We start from the raw sequence: 25,302 nt of genomic DNA, 5'->3' as shown, positions 1-25,302 counted from the left end.
CTAATCCTGCATTATCTCTGAGTTATGCTGTGGACAGCAGTATTTTGCTGTCTTACGGTACACATGTGTTTGGCTTTACAGACATCTGATGCAGTACGGTGCTGTCTGTATGTTTACCTTGGCTTATTTGACTAATTGTGTTTACAGAAGCAGCTGAAAGAACGTTAAATGTTTAGTTCTGTCATTAATTACTCGCCCTCATGTTGTTCCAAACCCGTAAGACATTTTAGGAACACAAATTAAGATATTTTTTGGTAAAATCCTGGAGCTTTCTGTCGCTCCAATAGGCAGCAACGTCACTGCAACTTTCAGAGCTCAGAAAGGTAGTGAAACATCTTTAAAATAGTCAATTTGACTAGTAGTTCAACCTTAATGTTATGAAGAGATGAGAATAGTTTTTGTGTGAAAACTGTTTTTTTTTTCAGAATGGTGGCTCTTCATGGTATGGACCGTAGCATTATAGTGCTCACATAAACCGCATCAGCCAATGGTGAGCAAGCATTCTGACGTAGAAGTATTCTCATTACTCTAGTTTATTGATGACTTTACTACCTTTCTGGGTCTTGGAAGTTGCAGTCTATAGAGGTGTTCATTATTATTATTTTAAATAAAGTGGGTGAGTAAATGATTCAGAAATGTCCTCTTTTTAAATGGTTCCATCTGTGTGCAGTCATCCCTCCAGTGTGACAAGCCGGGACTCTGTTTCAAGATTATACTTCCGTTATTAAATTCCTATTGTGTTAGAAAATTACCACACTGTTTCTCACTCTATCGAATCCGTTTTTCCTTTATATTAAGAGCTTTTAATAGATCATTAACTTAAGAGAAACAAGCTCTTGAATATATAAGGTCTCCCTTGAGGCTCCAGAGAGGATGTCAGGAGCAGACAAAGAACAATTTGTTTGAAATAGCACGTTATGGTAGGATTACAGTTTTGTAAATGGGATATAGGACATCATTTGTTAGTGAATACGTTGCCTGAGCAACAGTATGTGATGGGAAGGTGTGTTTAATTAAGGCAAAGCACGATTAATGCAAATTGCAGCCCCATCAGACAGCTCAGATGGACAGCCCTCAGTGTGTGAGTGAGCGGGGGAGGGGACGGGTGCGTAAGAGCGCGAACGGGAGGGTGAGAGACATAAAGAAAGAAGAGAGAGAGGAAAAGAGCAGTAGAGTAAGAGCAAGAGAGCGATACAGACAGCAAATGAAGTGATAGTGGGAGGATAGATGCATCTTGCAGGTGTGCAACTGACTTGGGAAGCTCAGCACTGCCAGATGGGAGAGGACATCCTACATCCATCCACACGCAGTGAGTAATTGCACTGAATCGGTGTACAGGAATATATAAAGCATGACAATTGTACAGGGTTTAGTTTTTCTGTCATTTGCCATACTGGTTTGGAGATTGGCGGGACGGCCAAAGCAGTTGGCAGGTGTGTGGCGCATGAATGGTGTCATAGCCTACAATATGCTTTTAGAGACGAGCAGATTGCCAGAGCCTTCATTAACTCATATAGAGGGATGCTGGGAGATTTTCTACGCCGCTAGAGAGACAGCTTTGAGCGCGTCTGCGAGCACTAACTGACGTTCGTTCACGGATCATCGTTTACAATTAACTTCTTAACGGGTGACCTACCAACCTCTTTAGTCGTGCTCCAAGCTTCAGTGCTCGTGGAATACAGGAATTGACTTGTGAGATTTTAGTGCTTTGTAGTTTTCTCCAGTGTCACATCTGAGACCACAGTTCATATTTCATTATAGTTCCTCCTCCTTATTTTATCCTGCATCTGCTGTGGTTTCTCAAACTCATGAGATGGTAATGAAACATTGCTGCGTGGTAGCAGAACCCAAGGAGTTAATGGTTTATGTAATTCAGCATGTAACTGCATTCCTCTTATTGGCAGACTTTAAATATCTGATTTCCTCTCAATCGAACTTTGCTCAGCAAACCAAGAGGAGAGCAAAGGAGAGCTTGGGGTGATAGAAAGAGGTTTGATGTCAATTTTTAGATAGTAGCAGCTGAGAGAAGAAAGATGGTAGCAATAATATGCTCTCAGATGCTGATGAATTAATCACAAATTAAAGCTTCAAAGGTGAGTAGTGTCAGTTTGTCTGCCTGCTACTGTTAACTTGAGGATGCATGTCTGTAATAGTAATGCACCACTATTAAAATTTTGGCTGATGCTGTTATACATAATTTGATAAAATGATTATTATTCTACATAAAAAAATGATTTAAAAAATAATGTCATGTTAGATCTATATTAAAATGGGATACAGTTTTGTCTAAATACAATAAAAACACTAAATCTAAAATCATTTTTTTATTGAATTTAGGCATCAACATTTTGATATACAGTTTGAGATTTGCAATTACATGTTTTTTAACTTTAAGTGAACGGATAAAGGAAAAAAGGTCATACAGTAAATGTGAAAATAGGGGAAATTACTTGAATATCTAACATCAACATATGTGAACCTGGATCATCATGAGTCGCATGGGTATATTTGTGGCAATAGCCAACAAATTTGTATTTTATTTTTGGTAATTTGCCTTGCTGAGAACTTCATATAGACAATTTTAAAGGCAATTTTCTCAATATTTAGATTTTTTTTGCACCCTCAGATTCCAATTTTAGTTGTATCTCAATGTTGTATCTCGATGTTGTATTATATATCAATAGAAAGCTTATTTTTTCAGCTTTCGTGAATCTCAATTAAATTAAATACAATTAAATACAATAGGTTTTCCATGATATATCTTTATTTGTTTTTTTATTAAAGCATCAAATAACGATCTATATAAGGTACATAACCTTATATAAATCGTTATTTGATGCTTAAATTAAAATAAATTGTGGCTGTACTCCAGTAATGTAGTTTCACGGGGCTGTGATGCCTGCAGACTTTCAGGAGGATTTTGGTGTATGGTATTGGTTTTTAGGCTGCTCAGCTGTAGGGAGTTAAATAATGATCCCAGTTGTGAATGCAGAGCGTTCCCTCAGCAGTCCGGTGGGAATTTCTTGCCTGTGTGGGAAGAGAATTAATACACTTGAATTCTAATTACTCTGTACTGTAGTAAACCAACCAGATCTATGTGTCAGTTTAACAATACAGTAAGTTACAGCTACATTTTAGCAATTCACCACCACATATTGAGCCTTTAATCAATTTTTTATACCTAAAGTGGGATATGTATTTCCAAGATCCTTTCATTGAAGTTAATTTAAAGGATGGTCAGATAATGGAAATATCAGTACCTACGGCCAAAACCGTATGAGTAAGGATGTTGGCTGCTTGGAGAGATTTTGTTTTATCATTTGTTTTGGCGCTGAGCTGTGGTTTAATTAAGGTCTGTGTTCCAGCACTGCCGGTAACTCCCACATTACATCACATGCATTATCCACTGCAAAAAGCAACGCCACATAGATATCTGGATGAGTTAAAGGCAAAAGTTCACTTAAAGGAATAGTTCACCCATAAATGAAAATTACCCCATGATTTACTCACCCTCAAGCCATCCTAGTATATATGACCGTGGCAAGGTGGGCAGCGAGTGAGAGACGTGGGAGGACCGAGTGACGCTCGCTCCTCCCACGTCTCTCACTCGACCACCTCGCCATATATCTAAAATAAACACAAAATGAAAGTAAAACGCAGGCACACATATAATAAAACGTAAACAAAACACAACATTAAGTCCAGACCTGGTCCTCTCTCGTCCTTCACTGGTGTCGCTCGTCCTTATATACCTCTGAGCTCCTGGGACCGGTGTGCCTCGCAGGTGACACTCATTCTAAATCACGCACTGGTCTCGCTCTCTCCTCCCACGTCTCTCGCTCGCCCACCTTGCCACAATGACATTCTACTTTCAGACAGTCGTTATATAAAAAAATCTGACTAATCTAAGCATTATAATGCCAGTAAATGGCAGCCCAAAATTTGAAGCCCAAAAAAGCAGATCCATCCATTATAAAAGTAATCCAACTTTCGCCAGACCGCCTTCCGTATTCAACTTCCGGAAAAAAACGGTACGATGATGGTGAACGACGTAGCTTAAGCATTTTGAACAGTAAGAGGCATTACATTTTTTAATTCATAAGTTCAATACGGAAGGTGGTCTGGGAGAAGCTAGACTTAATAAAGTTTTAAATGTATCATTTTTTTTTTTACACAAACTTTATTAACCCCCTGGAGCTGTATGGGTAACTTTTATAATGGAGAAATGTACTTTTTGGGCTTCAAATTTTGGGCTGCCATTATGACTCTGATTATATTGTATTTGTCTGAAAGAAGAGTGTCATATACACCTAGGATGGTTTGATGGTGATTAAATAATGGGATAATTAAAATTTTTGGGTGAACTATCCCTTTAAACTCTCATATGGGGCAATCTGGAGGATCATTTAAAACAAGCCTCAAGTGATGGTTTGCGGTAATGCATTCATGTAAACGTTAACTTAAAAGCCAAATGGCCATGTCTTAAAAATCTCATTTACCTATAAAGCAGCTGTCTGGTTTTGATGGATTGCGAATAGAATATGCAAGCAATGGGGCAGCTGCTTTCTTAGAGCTCAGACTCGGTGACACTCTGTTTATTTCGCACAACAACCCATAATGGAAATCACTGAGACCGACATGAGAGCTATTTAGAAAAACTGGAAGGTTACCTCTCTTTTTGAGAGATTCATCACGCGTCTCCTTTTGACTTTCTCTAACTAGAGAGATATCAGAGTTGCACATTTGAAATAGTTCCCAACTTTAATAACACTATTACAACCAAAAGAAGAATTTTCCCAGATATGGATCTTCAGACAAGTATTTTTGCCTGAAGCAATATGGTACACAGATGACTCACAGTTTCCACCTGATTCACAAGACACCAGTATTTGCTAGGAACATTTTTATTCTGAATCCAAATTGCATTCAGCACTAATTTTATGGGCACATTTGCTCAGTTACATGATTTGCATAATTTCCTTTACTTGCACCAGGTATTCGTATGTGTTAGCGTACAATTCCATTTAATTGTACTCAAGATTTTATAGTTTTCCATTTCCTAAATTACCATGGAGGATATGCGTTGCAGCAAAGGCAGTTATATGGAGTTTCTGGTGAATTGTCTGTCAGGGTAAATTTTTATGAAAACATTTTGCAAAGAATAAATTCACCAGAAGTCTTATTATGGAGCATTCAGGGCCATTCTTTAGCTCACTTACATCGTCGTGAACCGTATTTAGCCTGCAATGTAATACAATCTGTTTCTCCTCAACTAAAGTATAATGGGAAATCTAATCATGGCCTCATGTCAAAACAATGGAAGTCTGAAAATAAATTTGATTATACCAACCCCCGCATATATTGCACATCACCTCTACAACTCCGTGGAGCTTTGCACAGATGGAGGAACCTACTAATCTAAATGCGAAGCCTGCTCAGAGGTGCTGACCGTACGGCCATGTGGGATGGTGGGAGTGATATAACTGTCATTATTCACAATGCTAAAGCTTCCTCTGATGTGACCCCATGGCCTTTTGGCCATTTAGAGTAGTTGTTCTCAAGTGATTTTGATTTAGGTCCCATTTTGAACACTAAGTGGTAACTCAACACGATACAGATTTTCGCAAATGTAACAAAAAAGGTTCTTAAATCCAAACATGAAATGTATGTATATTATATTATATTATACTATACTGTAGTACTGGCTATATTAGCTTGTGACAGATACATTTAGGTATTTAGGAAGCCTTTTCCTCGCTTTATTAAGTTAATAAGCCTATGTTTTTTTTATTTAGGGCTATCAAGTTAACATTAATGTAATGTTATTTAATTATACAAAAAATGTGTAAATTAAGCAATTAATCATTGACTGACAGATATTATTTGCATTTCACGTAATTTTCCCTGCTGTGACCCTTTCAGAAGGTTGTGAACCACTGGTGTAGTTTTATAATGTGGTGTCGGTTTGTGCATGTGCCCATGTTGTAGTGCTGAACTGAAGTGTGTCTCTCATTACAGGAAACAGGATGGAGGAGAGCCCTGCATCTCTAACACACTAGATCCTTCACTGTTCCAGCCTTCACTGCCCCACACCAGCCCTGCGTTCCTCAAGGTATGGTAAAACTCCTGCCAATGCTTGACTTCCGCTTGCTGAGTCTGTCGCACCTCTCCTGACCCATCTGCTCCATTGCTGTGTGCTTGTGTAGAACTAATACTGATTTGCATGAGGCCAGTGTTTGTCGGGATGATTACGGACTTTTCTGTTTGTTATTAATACACATGACTGACATGCCATGCAGTTCAATGAGAGTGATGTAATTAAATGCCAGATGCTATTAATTAACAAATGTCAGGCCAGTTTCTCAGTCACACCCCTTATTTCATGGGACAAACTAATGCCTGTCAAAATAGTATTGATTAGGAAAGGTCATTTATCAGCTGACAGATGTCAGTGACTTTGTGAATTAAACTGCTCACGTGACCCAATAACAGTTCAAAATAAATGAAAATTCTGTCATCATTTATTTTATTGAAAATATCTGACTCAGAAGAATGATTCCTTAAATCACTTCTCTCACTAACTTTCATGAAGCAAAGAGATCTGTCATGGTTTCCAGTGAAAAACACCTTTTCAGTATTCTTGCAGCATTTGGTTGTAAGAATCATGAATTTGTGATGCTTTAAAGCAGGGCTATTCAAATCTTAACCTGGAGGGCCAATGCGTTGCAGAGTTTAGCTCCAACCCTAAACAAACGTTTGATTAGCATGTTCAGGTGTGTTTGATTAGGGTTGGAGCTAAACTTTGCAGTGCATTGGCCCTCCAGGGTAAGATTTGAATAGCCCTGCTTTAAAGGGTTAGTTCACCCAAAAATTTAAATTCTTTCAATAATGACTTACCCTAATGTCGTTTGACACCCGTATCATTATTATATAGATATTTTATATTTAGACCGTCACCGAGAGCTTTCTGTTCCTCCACTGAATGTATGCACACTATACTGTCCCTTTCCAGAAATGTAATAAAAACATCATCAAAGTAGTCCATATATCCATATATGTGACATCAGTTAGTTAGTTAGTTAGAATCTCTTAAAGCATCGGAAATACATTTTGGTACAAAAATAACAAAAACGTCTTGGTTACGTATGGTAACCCTCGTTCCCTGAAGCAGGGAACGGAGACGTAAGTCGGAAGGACAGACGAATTGGAATCACTTCTGGGAGCTTCGAGATATAGAATACGGGCCAATGAACATTGGTGTGCGTGCTTTGCATATCGCACCCTGCCCCCGCGGCGCGGGTATAAAGCGGAAGCGATCGCCACGCACTGTTTTTTTTCACTGAGGAGCCGAACTAATGACTCGGCCTGCAGTGATGGTACAGCAATTGTGGCGACGGGACGTACGTCTCCGTTCCCTCCTTCAGGGAACGAGGGTTACCATACGTTACCGAGACTTTCCCTTTCAGTCGGTCACTTCGACGTACGTTGGAAGGACAGACAAATTGGGATCCTTATGGAAAACAGAACAGTTACTACCCCTTCCAGCGCCCTGCCAGAGTCCCTCGGACCCTGTCTGAACGGGCGGGGAAATTCCTGCAGGAAGACCCATTCAGCGGACTATTGGATAATGCTGGGAAAGCGTGCCCCGGGGGCCGCTGCGGAAGCCACATTATCCCAGAAGGAGTTACTAACATACGGAAGTCCCAGGGATGGTCCCGGCCCTCTTAAGCGGGGGACAACACCGCACTGAGAGGGAAAGACACGGCTCGCCGTAGGGAGCCATACCGTCGAAAATACACATATGGGACCGCCGTGGGGGTCACAGCATATGGAACCCAGCCTAACACAAGTTCCACCAATGCATACGAGTGTTAGACCTGGCATCAGACGCTCCGCCACGTCTGACTGCTGCGGGTTGCGGAGGACTCGACCGGGAACTCGACTGGGGCATATAAGCGCACGTATCCGTTCATGAAGAAGGGAGTGGCGCAGCAATCCAACACTAGAACTGCGATCTCCGCCTGAAGCACCGGGACGCCCTTCTTCAACACGGAGGTGAAGTGAATGCCCCTGAACTTGGGGGGACGCCGAGTGAACTGAATCACATAGCCGAGTCTGATGGTACGGATGAGCCAGCGGGACGGGCTGGGGAGAGCTAGCCAGGCCCCCAGCGACCGAACCAGCAGGACCAACGGCACCACAGACGTACCCGCACTGGGGCAGTGCAGCGGCATGCAAGGACCCGGCACGGACGGCGTGGTGGCGGCCCGCGCCGGAGTCTGTGTGTGCTGGGCAACACGTACCTGCTTCCACTGAGGGCGCGCGCCCCCTGCTGGTGATTGGAGAGGCGCTTGAGGGTGACAAGGCAATGGAGCGTCGAACACCACCAAGCGCGCTCTCTCGGCACCCAGAGATTTTAGAAACTGCTCTTTTTGTGAAGTTTTGGGTACCACTGGCGCTGGGACCAGTGGTACCCAAATAAGACCTACAAGAGCTGTAGGCCTTCGCGGTCAGACCTGGAAGAGAACCTACAGGCCTTGGACGGGAGCTTTGGGTCCCCACGCCAGTTGGAAGTGGTCGCCAGACACCGTTGCATCGCGGCGGCCCGCTCCACCGGCGGGAGACCTTCATACCCCCTGGCTTGCTCGCCATCAAGAGTAGTGAGGAGGGAGGAGCCACCAGGTCGCCCTCAGGCGCTAAACAGTGTTTTCCACGACCTAGTAAGCTCCTCTTGCACCTCCTGGAAGAAAGGCACCTCCTCAGGCACCTGAGAACCAGCGCGCCCCGCCCCGAGAAACCAATCATCCAACCTAGAAGGTTCGGGACGTGGTGGAGGGTTCCACTCAAGCCCGACCTTTTCAGCGGCCCGGGAAAGCATAGCCGTCAACTCAGGGTCCGACTCGACCGTTGCCACTCTCCCAGAGGGAGGCAGTACAGCCAAATCTTCATCCCCCGAGGACTAAAACTCCCCCTCCAATGCAGCGATTGACATCTGCTCGTCCGTGGGTGCCCCAAAGGACACCATTGGATGCCCATGAGAGGGGCCGACGGAATCCTCCGGAATCACCACCGGTTGTTGAGAAGACAATTTTGAATAAAGTCGTAGTTTTTGTTATTTTTGGACCAAAATATATTTCCGATGCTTCAAGAGATTCTAATTAACTAACTGATGTCACATATGGACGACTTTGCTGATGTTTTTATTACCTTTCTGGACATGGACAGTTACGTACATACATTCAATGGAGGAAGAGAAAGCTCTCGTTCTAAATATAAAATATCTTAAACTGTGTTCCGAAGATGAACAGAGATCTTACGGGTTTCAAACGACATTAAGGAGAGTCATTAAGGACATCAATTTCATTTTTGGGTGAACTAACCCTTTATTTATGCTCTTTCTACCATTTTGGAGGTTGATAGCCACAGTTCTCATTCACTTTCATCATGTGTGCTGAATATTTATGGGCAGGAATAAAAATTTCACCTTTGTTCCATGAAAGAAACAAATACCGGTACATTTAATTTTTAGTTAGGAGTGAACTACCATTTAACTTTTTATATCCAAATGCCTTTTCTAAGGTGCATCACAACAATCAGTTCATCAAACTTCTTTCATTACACAGACAGAGCATGTAATCAGCTTCTAAAATACACCTTCAAGTGTTGAAGCTTCAGTGCTTGTGCTAATGGCTTACGCAGCCAAACTTGAGGCTTGTGCATGAATTTCAACTGCATGGTTGAACTTAAGCTGATGGAAAGCCAAATCTATTTTTAATAAGAAAACAGTTTTTTTATTTTCATACCGAGCTACTGCACAAATCAAATGTTATTGCATTTTAATATCTACTGATCCACAGATCATCTATCACTTAAAACATGGTACTGAGAGAGATAATACAACAGCCCTTTAAATCCCTCTTTATGTCAAATTATATTAGTTTCATTGTTGAGCCATGTTTAGTTTGGAATTGTTTGCTGATGTTGGCAATTGTTAGATATGAGGGTCAGGTTGTCAAAGGGCAGGGCTTAAGAATAAGATCCTTCATGTATTGTGTGTAGCGTGTGTAAGAAGTTTGAGTGATCTCTGTGTGTGTAGGAGATTTTAGTGCTTTTAAACTCGGTGAGCTCAGATTGCGATTAAGAGGATAAAGTTTGGTGATGTCAGAATGCTTTAACTGCATCCACAATTCTGCAGCATAGCTTATCTATAACACAATGGAGGGTAATCTCACGAGTAAGAAATGGGAGAAAGAAAATGAATAGAAAAAGAAAGGTATTTAGAGTTCATGTCTTGTAGCTTTGGTTTGTTAGTAAATTAAACATTTTTGAGTTTACCCTATGGTAAATGGAAAAGAATGTCAAAAAGAAGCAGATGTATTCCATATTCTAGTGGCAATTTTACTGCTCGGTTCATGGTTATGTTTATTTCCTTGGTAATGTTTATAATAAAAAATCATACAGCACTGTAAAAATGTATAATCTTCCCAACTCAAAATTTTCTAGTGACTGGTCACATCTAAAATTTTCAATTGGCCCAAGTGAAATTCTGTAAATGTAATATTATCAATTGTAGCAATAGTCTGTTAACATTGGCTCAATGAGAAATAATTTGTTAAAACAATTGAAAAGAAATTAGTTTACCAACACATGTTATTGGCCCAATTGTACATTTTGAATTGTAGTAGCATTCCTTTTTAGTTTTACCTAAACTAAAAATGTATTTTGGTAAATTTATGTTCAAAAAGACCTTCTGAGTGAATTCAAAAGTATATCTTAAGTCCTTGTTGTACTCCATGTTAAGTGCGTAGAGCATGCCAAAGAGGACAATGAACGCACCATAGACCGTAAGAAAATATGGACGATGCGGCATCATCCGTTTCCGCTTGGACGATTTGAAGCTTTCAGGCGGCCTGCACGGCGCTGACATCTTGGGACCGAGTTTGCGCAGTAGAGATTTCGGGACCGGAGTTGCGCAGTAGAGAGCAGGAAAAATATTTGAAGTGTAATTTTATTGTTTAGTTGGCCTCGCGTCCATTAGAAAACACAGAGGGGCGACTATACTGGGACCGCTCACCGGGGGGAGATCGAGGCGCGAAAGCTTCAATATCTGAGAGAGGTGCTGCAGGTTTGGAATGCACTCACAAAGTCTCCCATGTTTTCCAGAACAACTTCCTCTTCAAGGACAATTGCAACATTTACCACATCGGAGAGTGATCTTGAAGTGGAATTGTAGCTGCTCACCACTTCAAGAATTCCCATTTTCATTCCAACTTTGTGATGCTCCAATGCCTCTGAACTCTGTAAAAAGTATAAAATAGCAATATTAATACTGATAAGTTAATGAATCCAGTACCCAGAATCCAACAATACAGAACATCTTCATTCCCCATATTCTCGCTATATTATCTGAAGAATAAAATCTGTTACACACACACACACACACACACTAAAGCACTGCGGGAGCACTTCCATGAACATTAGAGATGGCCAGGGCCGGCGTTTGCTATAGGCGAGCTAGGCGGTTGTCTAGGGCGACAGTAGTGTTGGTGGCGCGAGCACCCTCTTGTGCCGCCCATTACTTTTAGCATAGAATCAGAACAAGCGAAATACAACATAATGTTTATTAAACATGATCATCATAGGGCGCCCCCTCAGAGACATGTTTAATTATCAATTATTAGCTTGAATTGATGGTGATTATTGATTATTGGTTCAGGCGTTAGGTCAGGCAAGCTCATCCCGTGCGCGTTCATCAAAAATGAAGCGTCTAAACCCGCGGATGCACAGGGACGGAAAAAGAGAAAGGAAGAGGATCAAAAGAAAGCCCAGTATAGAGATTAGTCTTCTTATCTCAGCCAATAAGTTGTCAAACAAAATAAATTTACTTTTATCAATATTATTATATAAGTACAATCAATATTATCAACTAATATTGGCCGTATTGGACGTTTGATTTCTGTCACTAAGCTATCACTTGCTAGTTTTCTACATATTACTACGTATTATAAAACATAACTTCACTGACAATAGCCTACATGGATATAATTTAAATATCAAAGTCCAGTATGTTATAAATGTGGATAACGTATCATATGCATGCTAGTTATGAAAAGTACAAATGCTCTCTACATGGGTGTCAGAAGCAAATAAAAAGTGGGTCCTCTCTCTCAGTTTTTTTTTTTTTTTAGAAAGTAAAAGTTAGATGCCATAATATTTACATTAACACAAATCAACTGTTGTTTACTAAACTTTGATTGGGACAGACAAAATTACAGAAATCACCTTGTTCTTTCTTTACCATGGCTATAGTGTAGGGCAGGGAGGGAAATTAACTTTTTTGCCCACTAGCACAGTGGCTGGTGGATGTCCAATTTTACCAGCCACTTATATTTTTTACCAGCCACTTTTTCCAGAATTCAAATTTAAAAGAAAGTGCATTAGCATGGTATGGGGTGAATTTGGGTTGATTGGGACATTTTCCCCCAGTCATTTCAGTGGCAGAAACGGTCAGAATCATGAAATGAGTTACTCGACAAAGGTGCATTATTGTTACTAGCAACATCATTCTTTGACAAAGCCGTCCAATCCGTTACAATGAATGTGTTTAGTAGTAACCAGTAAAAATATGTTTTACATTCACCCGCCACTGTGGCTGGTATACACACCAAAGTCACCCTCCATTTTGAAAAAGTACCCGCCATTGGCTGGTGGCGGGTGCTAATTTCCCACCCTGGTGTAGGGGTAAGACGCATGTCATCAAGTTTTGATGCAAACTGATCATAGGTTCGAATCCGTATTTTAAGTGTTTCTCAGTTAGGAGTAGGTAAACAGACGTGCTGAATTAGAGACGATGACGAGGGTATGGGGGGGCGCAAAACTCCATCTCGCCTAGGGCAACCAAAGAGCTTGAGCCGGCCCTGGAAGTAGCGTTACATGGACGTAGGAAAATTAAGACCTGTTTAAAATGATTTAAGACCTAGAACTCAATACTTCCACGAATTTAAGACTTTTTAAGGCCTATAATTTAATTTAATTTAATTTACTTTTTTGGACTTTAAAACCACGCGGAAACCCTGAACTAAATCAAATCGATATTTGGGGTGAGCACCCTTTGCGTTTCTAATGGCTTTTGTCACCTGCATCTATTCTTACACCTATTCATGTAGTTTTGCAGGAAGGTTCCCTTAAGTGTCACAGTTCTTCTGGATTTAGTCCATCTCAGTTTTGTACATAATCACAAACAGATAAAGATGAGATCAGATCTCCATGTGGAGCAGAGACTATTGTCAGACTCTTTATGCATACAAAAATCGAACTGGATTATTACAATTAATTGCCAAATTAATGTTTGAAAATGACACACTACAGTAAAAGATATAAATAACTGGCTTAAAAAAAAAATTTTGTATGAAAATACTAACGTGCCTAAGACTTTTGCACAGTACTGTATATCAGCTATTCATTTAGCTACTTATTTTATTAACCTATCAGATATAAACTAGAGAAACATACTGTTTTCAAGCTGGTCAGCTACATCCAGCAACAGCTGAGCCAGTGGCCCTAACAGAAACAGTTGTTCTTACTGGTTTGCCTAATTGTCCTGCATTGAGAAAGGTTAGGACTTGATCCCAACATGATCCCGTTCATTTTTAATGAACAGTAGAGAATATAAAAAAATTACCAGAATAGTCTTGCATATGGTTCCATGTTCCTTGAAATACTAACTTCAATACAGAAATACAGATCCTTCCGCAAAGTCAAACAAGCTCATATTCATTAAAATTAGACCGATTAAATAAAATAGTTAGATACATATGTTCATGAATTATATTATATTAAATATGTAATATGTATATAGAAGTGTTGTAGGATCCATCTTCTCATCATAATGCAGAGACATCATAAACAAAACATCAAAAATACATCTAATTTTACAAATGTTGTTCTGATAGGCCTGGCTATTATCAAAGGTTTCTAAGAGCCCATTTCAACAGCACAAACAAAAATCTATTTACCGTAGTAAAATATTTTGTGTAAAATATTGCGTTGGCCTTAATAAGCCTGCATCTATAAAATATTGACTGGATTTACGTTTTTTAGTCCAGTCAATATTTTAGTAAACTTTTGCAATTCTAAATGTTAACTGGATTTGAATATATCAATTAATTTAATGTTTTTCAAATATATTTCTGCAGACTTAATATAAAATGTCTTCTTAACTAAGTAAGAAAATGTGTTCAACATATATTTTTTTGCTCTTCCACCATTTTATTAATTGCCGTTTTTACAGTATATATGCAAATGAGACAGTTGTTGACAGAGCAAAAGTGCAAAGTAATAAAAATGATGTGGATATTAATGTGGATAGTAGTCAGATAAACATGTTCATATTAAAATCTGTGACATTTGATTCCAGATGTGTGTACTTTATCCTCAGGAAATCCAAAATTGTTGACATTGTTGAGATCTCTTCTGAAGTTCTGAAGAGGGCACATCTGACCTGAGATTATGGGATCTTTTTCCTCAGGAGACTTCAGCAAAAGTCTCAATTTGCTTTCCATTTAATCTTGTTGTCTAGGAGAACTTTCAAGATTATAATTTTTTATTTTCGTATTTGTGCTTATTATATTGGTTATGGGTTTCATTTGTGATTATTTGTCACTTATTAGTACTTATTCTGTTGGTTTTCATTTGACAGATGTACCAAATAGTAACATTTGGACCCTGCACATAAATAAGATTTGACTAATTTTACAAATATCCACCAAGAGTCTTGATTGTGTAACTTACCAATGCCTGAGCAGTTCTCCACCGGATTGTGCTTTAAGCAGTTTGATGTCATTTACATTAGAGCCTGCCAAGTTAGAGAGGATTTTAGTTTTACGCACCGTCTAATTCTAACCCAGTGTGAAAGCCAAGTCTTTTTTCACCTCTGACGTACATGCTGCAGGCCTGAGACGCCCTTCTGTGAGGCGTTGTTGTTTGAAGGCTAATGGGAACGTCTCACCATTCTTTTTTAATTGTTTCGAAAGCACAAAAAATAATACACAATTTACACACAATAGCAACAATGGCCTGCAGTGTTAGCATGTGTTAGATCAGCTGTAAAACGAGGACCATATGGGGCTGCCTGCGTCCATATGACACCCCTCTGCAGTAAAGAGGATGGACACTAGCAACATATAACTGAGATGATAGGCAGCATCTGCAAAGATCTAAATTAAAATAAATACAATGTCACAAACTCATGATGAGCAAGAGGTACAGTGCTCACGGGGCTCTGGCCTGTGCCACATTCCCTTTCTTTCCTGTTGTTGTCCTTTATCTAATCTCATAAAAATGTTGAAAAGCCCTAAAATATATATGAGATGCTCTGGAGAGATGCATTCCTTTTCTGCTAGTATAATAAAGTTAGATTAATATTGTTTAGTTTGTGCTGAGCTGAGCTGAGCTGAGGATGGTCATGGACAGAGAGAGAGAGAGACTGACTAGAGAATCACATGAAGGGGATTATTAATTAAGGATTGGCCTGATTTCACAGTGGAGATAATGCCTCTGACATCCTTGTGCATCAGTCCTGTAAGCCCATCAGTATGCCTTTCTCTCTCTGAGCTCTGTTGAAAGATTTTTCTCCACATGTTTGTCTAACAAAGTTTCAGTGAAGTCCTCTTTGATAACTAAAGAGGGCTACTAGGATTACTAAAGCACAATTTACTATTTCGTTCCCTCGATTTATAAAACGTGCGCACAATTTACTATTTCGTTCCCTCGATTTATACATTCTGTGCACAATTTACAATTTCATTCCCTCGATTTGTTAAATCATGTGCACGTTTTACTAATTAGTTCCCTTGATTTATAAAATCGTGTGTACGATTTAGCAAATCGAGGGAACGAATTAGTTAAACGTGAACATGATTTAACAAATCGAGGGAATGAAATTGTAAATTGTGCACAGAATGTATAAATCGAGGGAACGAAATAGTCAATCGTGCGCACCATTTATAAATCGAGGGAATGAATTAGTAAATCGTGAGCACGATTTAGCCTACTAGTTTTTTACTGCATATCATGTGCGGGGCTCCATAGTTTACCACTAGAATGTGCAGATTGTGCAAAGAAATGCCATTGCTTTGATATATTTTGTTATATAATGAAATGTGTATATATGTATATATTGAAAATACAGTTATTATGACATATTATTGAAGTTTAAAACTTTTTCTATTTTAATACATTTTAAAATGTTATTTATTACTGTGATGACAGGCCTGCTTGCTTAAAATGCCTGCTTAAAATATTTTGAAATCAGCCATAGCTATATAACTTGTTATTTAGGTTTTTTTGCACACAAAACTATTTTCGTTACTTTATAAAATTATTGTAGAGCCACTGTAGTGAGATGGGCTTTGTAACGACGTCTTTAGTGCCTTTTATGGGTCTTGAGAGAGGAAATGACATTGGTGTCAATGAAAGCCTTTCTGAGCCATCGGATTTCAACAAAAATATCTTCATTTGTGTTCTGAAGAGGAACAGAGGTCTTACGGGTGTCGAACGACATGTGGGTATGTAATTGATGACAGAATTTTCATTTTTGGGTGATCTAACCCTTTAACATTGTTGTGGAAACAATGATACAATTCAAACATTTTGTGGTAAGATTAAAAAATGAGAGAGAAAATAAGACTTTTATTAAGGATGCATTAAATTGATCAAAAGTGACCGTGAAGACATTTATAACCAGGGATGGAAATTAACTTTTTTGTCCACCGGCCACTGTGGCTGGTGGATTTCAAAATCTACCAGCCACTCAATGTTTTAACCAGCCACTTTCTTGTTTTTAACCGACAATGTGTAACTGCACGTGAAAATTAATACTACAAGCTCTACAATACTTAAGCTGTTTATTTAATCTCAAATCTCAATGAAATACTGACATTTTTTCACTCTTATACACACACAAACCATGAACTGATATACATTTCATTAAATGAGAAGTGCTCTGTGTTCTCTCTCTTTTTTTCTTTTTTTTACCTGGATGTGGCATTTGGATGATTCGTGGTCTTTTATGGCTTCCAGTTTTAGGTTTTTAGTACCAACAATGAAACGACTAGTTTTGGCATCTTCTGAAGTGTGTTGACGACATACCGAGCAGAACATTGTCAGTAGGGATGCACAGAAATAAAAATTATTGGCTGAAACCGAAGCACTAAAAGAAATTATGCCAATTATCCATTGCATTTATGGCTAATGCTATGACTGTGTAACTTTATTAAAAATCAAGGCATTGCAATTACATTAATATTAAAGTTTCAAATAATACATCAATTACAAATTATGCATATATTTATTTAGCACATTGCAACAACCCACAGTATAAAATAAAATTCAAACTAAAATGTTTAACTCGACCTCACTCATGTGTACATTAAATAATAATGTACAGGTCTACTGGCCTGCAGAAAGGTACAAAAATTGAATAAAGTAATCAAATGTAAAATAACTGCATATTTAACTGTTTAAACAAAAGATTAATCCTTATTAAACTTACAAAAGCTATTCAATCAAGAGCAGTGAGTGATGTCCTTTTGTTTGACATTAAACAGAGCAGTAAAGGCTACTTCCCCTTTAAGACCTAATAGAAGGATATGCGTCATCTTTCACGACTGTATAAAGTTCACTTAAGGCATATTCAGACTATGTCTGCTTGGATACTCATCAAGATAAACATGTTGGCATACTTTTTGTGCGAGTTTGTCTGTTTAAGCACAAGACTTGAAAGAGAACTCAATATTTGCGCGCTGTGAGACGGGTGCACGCTTCCGGATGACAGTGACGGATCTTCTTTCAGCGCGTGCGAGTTCGTATTCGCGTCTTCTGGCACTACATCCGGGTAATGACGGCGAAAACGACTGGTCATATTCGGACATACGGCCGCACTCGCATGCACTGAACAAAGTTTATAAAGAGGGGAAACAGTATGCTATTTTACCCGCCACGGTGGCCGGTAGGTGAAGCGAGTTTACCCGCCACAACTCAAAATCACCCGCATTTGGCTGGTGGCGGGTGCTAATTTCCATCCCTGTTTATAACGTTACAAAACCTTTCTATTCAATAAGTTTATAAGCTTTAATTAATTTAAAATAAATGCTGAAAATAGTATCAAGTTTGATTTTGCACGGTGCATGTTTATATAACGTTAGTCACAATGTAGGCTAACGTTACACAGTGACTGTGATGTACTCGGAAATACAAGCATGCAAAAATATCATAATTAAGTTCTCAAAAATATAAATATATATATTTTTTACTAAATTAATTAGCCTTGTCAAATGACTATCGTTTTAACTTATATGGTGGAAAAGGTGACGTTTACTAAAAGGATCAAGTAAACGATCTGTAAGCAACGTATTTACGGTTGTATTTTGTAATAAAAAATAATATTAACCTTTGTCATTAGACACACTATTTCGTTTTGTATGGTACTTGGTGTTTCCTGTTGTTACTGTACTAGCATCTTGCCTTATCTAGACAATGCTGTCTCTCTAAGAAACTTTCAATTTAATCAGAAATTGTTTAAACAGTCAATAAGTGGATAAAATCGCTACTTACAGGAATACAGTTGTAATTGCCACTTTCTTCAGTTTAAGATCCTGAGCGAAGCTTGCTTGAAATGGGCAGAACAAACAAACGATCTTGAATTAAATTGTTGTGGTATCTGATTATAATAAACATCAACCATGACTGTTGACATTTTTTTATCTGTGGGAAGGGTAGAAAAGTCCTCACGTCTCCTGCACAGCCTGGAACTTGACATGTGCCCTTGAGAGAAGTTTGTTTACCTGCAGTCTCGATGATTCGCTTCGTCAGTTCCGCCTGACAATGAACATGTTTGGACATATGCAAATGTTGGGGGCGTACATATAAATGATCCCCAATGCTTGCGTCGCGGTTGGCGTTATGTTGAGAAGCACTTTTTTTCCATGGTGTTTTTGATTCATGAGATTTACATAAGAAGTAGGAGGCAATGGTGTTTGAGACTCACAGTATGTGATGTCCATGTACTGAACTCTTATTATTTCACTATGGCAAGGTTAATTCAATTTTTCAACTTTAAGAGCACCTTTAAGTAGTAAAAATGGTATTGTTGTTATTTGGCTGAGGATAAAACAGAGATAAGTGTACCAGCTCTTTATCATATCTTTTAAAATGTAGACACAATGTCTCTTTAAGATGAGTTAAATAGATTTGTTCATTTCTGCTAAGCCCTGGAGGCATTTCCATTTCCAAATCCACTCACTGACTATAAGCTTTATTAGAATAGACTGCCAGTTCTGTCTGGCAGATTTACATGAATCATAGATAACTATGAAAAAACGTTCCTCAGAACATTTTGATAAAATCTTCCATAAAAAATGTTCTCTATAGTAAGTCACTACAGTCCAACCCAAATGTGCTGATTCATCTTGCAACCATAAAATGACAGATTTATTTCAGGGTCTATTTGAGCTATTTATAATAGTCAATTTTATGTACAATTAATTAAAGATTGGACAATTTATTGTCCACCTCTTATAAATTATGATTATTCAGCATCTTAAATAAATTCAAGCTATGTTGGAAGATTAGCTTACAATGTGAACTAATTAACATATTAATGAACTTAGTCTTTAGAACAATTTTAGAACAGTTTGATAGTTACTAATCAAACAAAGTTGATACATTTTTGTTAATGTTGAAAATTGCTTTTCAGACAGAAGTAATTCGCGTTCAGTGAGGAAGCTCTGCTCAAATCTCCGAACATAGTTGAATTGTTAAAGGCCAATCAGAGTTTACACACCTAGCTTAAACGGGACAATTGTCTCAAATAATGATGCCAGTCAGACTAACAATAGACCTGTTAATCTGACATAATAAGCCGTCAGTCTTGCATCACAGTCTTTCCTTCACACCCTCTGAGACATCGTATATCATACTTTTCCGGCAAGCCTATCCTGATTGCACACGTAGATGACAGCATGCTTTAATTTAGATTTTATTCCAAGACTCAGTGGCCAAATTAAAGGATGTCCTCCGCATGTTGATCTCCTAGGCATTACCTCACTTTAGCCAAACTCATGTCTTTACCTGTATAAACTATTCTGGCATTTTTAGTTTGGTTAATGTAGCACAAACCTGTGCACAAAGTGATCTGCTGTTTCCTCTTAAAAGTCAGTGTACTAAATTCATTATTGAAGGGTGAACAACATTCAACATGTTCCTGGATCAACATCTTTATTAATCATAGAACAACATTCAATCAACCAATCAGATTTAAGGGACATGTTTACAGTTTATGGGATCTTTAGGCTTACAACCAGGGTTAGGTGCTTTTACACCAATTTTATTCACCTACCATTTCCCTCTCATTTTAGAGAAAGTTATGGGTATAGGTTTACAGGTAGGGAGGGTTAGGACAGGAATGTTGTTCCAGGACATGTCTGTCTTGGCAAAATTACAGTGACCATATTTAAGGTTAAACCTGATTTCACCAAGTACAACATGTTCCTGGATTAACATCTTTTTTGATCATGGAACAACATTCCAATCATCCAATCACATTTGAGGGACAAGTTTACAGTTTATGTCAAGTTTAGGCTTACAACCAGGGTTATCAGTGTTATTCAACTGCATTTCAGAATACATTTTGGGTAGGGTTAGTCTAAACTGTTGGGGTAGCCTGGTTAAAACCAGACCATTCTCAGTAGTAACTGAGTTATTGTCTGACAAAGCCTAATAGAAAAATTCCAAAGGGGCATCACCAACGGACGATGACGTAGCAGAGCGATGGCATCAGACATCTGAGACAGCAATTCTCTGTTTGTGATTTCGAGGAAGATGTTGTAATGGCTTCTGAAGACGTTTGCCGTTGTTGTAAAATACATATGATAATAGCTGGGTCCACCGCCACTCCATCAAAATGTTTGCAAAAATTGAAAAAACCTAATAGCAATTCAGACCTATTGAAACATCTCGGATTGACGGTTGAACCAAAAACATCAAGCTCTGATCGCATTTTCCTCCGTTGTAAGCCATTTGGATTTCAATTAGAACGCGATTTGCAATATTTTTAAAATAAAATAATATTGAGGAGTCTTTGTAAAATTGTGTCTTACAAACTGTATTCAAATTCATTTCAGATGTATTAGAACATTTTCAGACTTGAGCTTAGTTACGCTAGTTATTTATTTACAAGTATTTACATTTTTTACATGATTGCCAGATCTAGTGTGAAGAAAATAAGCACAGAAAGGCCAGATCCAGAGCTGCTGTGTGGTGTTAGCACATGATCACACTCCCCATCCTTCTCATCAAAGTAGCCGGTGTAATCCACATCTGGGAGCAGAGTGTTTTTCTTTGCTCAGGTTTTAACGAAAAGGAAAAGTTTTAATAGGTTAAAACAGATGCGATAGCTGATTCGCACGAGTGATGTTCGACAGCGGCATCCTGCTTCACCGTTGATGCGCTGTCGTCATCGTGTAAAGCCTGCCCCAACGTTTCTGATTGGTGTCGCGATTTCGACAGATTGGAAATGGGCTTGAATGAGCTCTTTGCCAGACTACTTGCAGAGCAAATCTAAATTTGCTGGAAGTTGTCTGAGTTTTCGCAGGCTAGGGTAGGGTTACAACTTGGACAAAATTTGGGGAGTGAAATGTTGTGCCAGGCTCTACAAAATATGTTGATCCAGGAACGTCTTGGCAAAATTCCAATGGCCGACATTGGTTAAAAAAAAATCAACCCTGGTTGAAAAAGTGGCCTCTAGTTGTCCAGTTACACACCGGACATCACAGGTAGCGCACACTGGACACATCATTCTGTACTTATGATCTCAAGTTTAAGGTGTCAGGCTAAAACAATTGATCTAATCACAAGGATACAGGCAAAAGTTCCCTTTATGAATGAACACAGTGTCGTCTATGAGTTTTAGGTGTTTGAAGAAATTGTACAAACGGAAAGATTAAGTGTGATTGTTATATTTATATATTATTATATTTCGTATGAAGCTAACATATTACTGAAAAATGCACAATACACAATCTTCCAGCATGGGGTGTAGTCAGTAATTAAAATTTCAAAGACATGACGTTTCTCATTCAGTGTGTCCACTTTACGCTTTATTTGCTAATGCTAGAGGCTATTTGAAGGAAATAATTTACGAATCATAACCTGCCAGATTGGCTAGTAAGTTTATTTGTGTTACCCGCCACTTATTTTACATACATTTGGCAGGCTGGCGGATATTAATTTCAAACACTGGTTACAATGTTGCACTAGGTTTTGGAACAGAGTTGACAAGTAAGTACGAATCTGCTCAGGCTTGTCTGACTGAAAGAGAACAGATCCAAACTGAAATCAGCTCAGTTTTACCCTGAACCCTTGCCAGTGAGAGAAAGAGAAAGTGCAAGACAGAGAGAAAGCTAATTCTGTAGGAATGCAACGTCTTTTCCACAACTCACTTTTCCCTGAGAGAGGAAAGACTCCAGAGCACCTGGAGTTAAAGGATCTTTAATGCTTAAATACACAATTAGACTTCAGGTTACAGACATGCACGCACCTCCCAGTGTACACACTGATGTCTAGTGCTGCCCTGCTGGAGTTTTCTCACTTTATTGACATGGAACCTGCAGGAGCTCTCTGGGCTGAAGGTTTCCTGTCACTTCTGAGGACGGAGGACTTTGTAGCTTTGCAGCCTCCGTGCCATTTTTTGCTCTTTGGCTTTTAAAGTAGAGCATTTCTAAAAGAGGTTTTGGATTTTACTTTTTGAGAAATGGCTAAAAGTCATAATGCACAGCTCAACCCGCTGCAAGTGACAGTTGCTCACTGGAAAAGACCTGATGCTGTAAGTATCTGCTATATAAACAAAACGATGATATTATATCATTAAATATTATATTGGATATGTGATGGGAGGTAAAGATCTGTTTTTGCAACAGTGTTTAAGTTCAGCACTCATTCATAATTCTGAACTCAGCACACATTCATTATTTATAGTCAATTCTATGCAGCAAAATATTGTTAAAACCCGCAGCAAGTAAACTGTAAAATAAACAATTTTACTTAACTGAGTGTGGAGAAAGCATGATATATTTGATTTGTGCTAGTTCTGGCATCTCCAAAAATATTTAATGCTTACTTGATACATTAACATTTTCTTACACTAAAATATTAAAGGTTTTCCTTTCCTTGTGCAGCAATTTTAATACAAGCAAGAAAAGACAATATGGATTTTCTCCCATCACTGACAGAGCTAGTATCAGTGTAAACTGACATGCACTATAATTTTGCTGCAGACTCATCTTTTCAAAGCTAACCACAGTCCGTCATGTTCAGTTACCTTTAGTTTTATCTCAAGATCAAATGGATTTGGTCTATAAAACATTCCTCACATCTATATATCTGCTATCTGCTATAGATTATTCCAATGTTGCAGTGAAGGTTACTGTAATATGTTGCTGTATTATATAATTTAACTGTATTTACAATATTTATGTAATCCATTAGGTGTTTGTTCATCTGTCTATGTTTGTTTAGGGAGGATACTGATTATTGTGAACCATAAAGTGCGCAATATAGATTTTAGTAGTATTATTATATGGCTTTACTATCTGGTGTTTTGGTTAGTCATTTGGCGAAAGAGTCCCTTTGGTAATGTTTTTGACCTTGTGTCAATAGTATTTTAACTGCCATGGTTCAGTTTCCTGAAGTTTGTGTTAAAGGCAGCAGTAGGGTTTGTTTGCCAATGGTGGAGGACTCACACAATGTACTCAAACAATGTGCTACAGTACACAAAGTATTTGTTCAAGACTGTGAGAAATTCATCCAGTCTTCAATCTCCACAGATCGAAGATAATTGTTTCCACTCACATTTGCGTTGTCTTTGGGTCCATCCCAAAGGCTGGACAGAACTCTACTGCCTTTGTCTTGGAAGTTCTCCAGGCTAGGATAGGCTCACTAGAGTCACATCAGCCACCAGTAGATAAGAACATGGTAATGCGTGTGGGAATCAGTCAAAATTAATAATGAGACATTTTTGAAAACAAAACAAGTGCATTTGAGAAGTTAAATATTACATGCGTGCCTTGAATTTCAATAATTTGCCTCATACTGTGAATGCTTCCCTGTCATATTGCTAATTGGCATATGGGAAATGATTGCAAACTACTTCAGTTATAACCAATTATTATTTAGACAATTGAAACAAAATTCATAGCTACAAAGGCAATCAGCTATAACCATTTTGTTCCAAATATGGGAGCTGTTGATTGAGTTACAGTGAGGAAAATAAGTATTTGAACACACTGCTATTTTTCGAGTTCTCCCACTTAGACATCATGGAGGGATCTGAAATTGTCATCGTAGGTGCATGTTCACTGTAAGAGACATAATATAAAATAAAAATCCAGAAATCACAATGTATGATTTTTTTATTTGTATGATACAGCTGCAAATAAGTATTTAAACACATGAGAAAATCAATGTTAATATTTGGTACAGTAGCCTTTGTTTGCAATTACAGAGGTTAAACGTTTCCTGTAATTTTTCACCAGGTTTGCACACACTGCAGGAGGGATTTTGGCCCACTCCTCCACACAGATCTTCTCTAGATCAGTCAGGTTTCTGACTGTCACAGAGTTTGAGCTCCCTCAATAGATTCTCTATTTGGTTTAGGCCTGGAGACCTGAACCTTGAAATGCTTCTTACAGAGCCACTCCTTGGTTATCCTGGCTGTGTGCTTCGGGTCATTGTCATGTTGGAAGACCCAGCATTGACCCATCTTCAATGCTCTAACTGAGGGAAGGAGGTTGTTCCCCAAAATCTCGCAATACATGGCCCTGATCATCCTCTCCTTAATACAGAGCAGTCACACTGTCCCATGTGCAGAAAAACACCCCCAAAGCATGATGCTACCACCCCCATGCTTCACAGTAGGGATGATGTTCTTGGGATGGTACTCATCATTCTTCTTCCTCCAAACATGTCTAGTGGAATTATGACCAAAAAGTTCTATTTTGGTCTCATCTGACCACATGACTTTCTCCTCTGGATCATCCAAATGGTCACTGGCAAACTTAAGACGGCCGGAGCATGTGCTGATTTAAGCAGGGGAACCTTCCGTGCCATGCATGATTTCAAACCTTGACGTCTTAATGTATTACCAACAGTAACCTTGGAAACGGTGGTCCCAGCTCTTTTCAGGTCATTGACCTGGCCATTCAAGTAGTTCTGGGCTGATTTCTCACCTTTCTTAGGATCATTGAGACC

General features: G+C 38.8%; 1 protein-coding gene across 7 annotated transcripts in view; it reads left to right on the top strand.

The window, feature by feature from the left end:
• The window catches only part of rap1gapa (RAP1 GTPase activating protein a), a 128,380-nt gene that overhangs the window by 72,711 nt on the left and 30,367 nt on the right, over nt 1–25,302 (top strand). For 6 of the 7 annotated variants that reach the window (XM_067446281.1, XM_067446277.1, XM_067446283.1 and 3 more), the window contains one exon: nt 6,019–6,112. Coding sequence is in view for 2 of the 7 variants with exons in the window: in XM_067446277.1 (XP_067302378.1) it covers nt 6,019–6,112 (94 nt within the window). In the remaining 5 variants the exon portion in view is untranslated. Of the gene's footprint in view, nt 1–1,146; nt 1,310–6,018; nt 6,113–25,302 lie in introns of those variants that run through there. The other variant, XM_067446282.1, reaches the window with a different exon arrangement.

This window comes from Pseudorasbora parva, chromosome 6, assembly GCF_024679245.1.
Source record: "Pseudorasbora parva isolate DD20220531a chromosome 6, ASM2467924v1, whole genome shotgun sequence".
In the NCBI taxonomy this organism is placed as follows: domain Eukaryota; kingdom Metazoa; phylum Chordata; class Actinopteri; order Cypriniformes; family Gobionidae; genus Pseudorasbora; species Pseudorasbora parva.
Note: the sequence above shows the minus strand (reverse complement) of the source record. Positions and strands in the feature narration are given on the sequence as shown.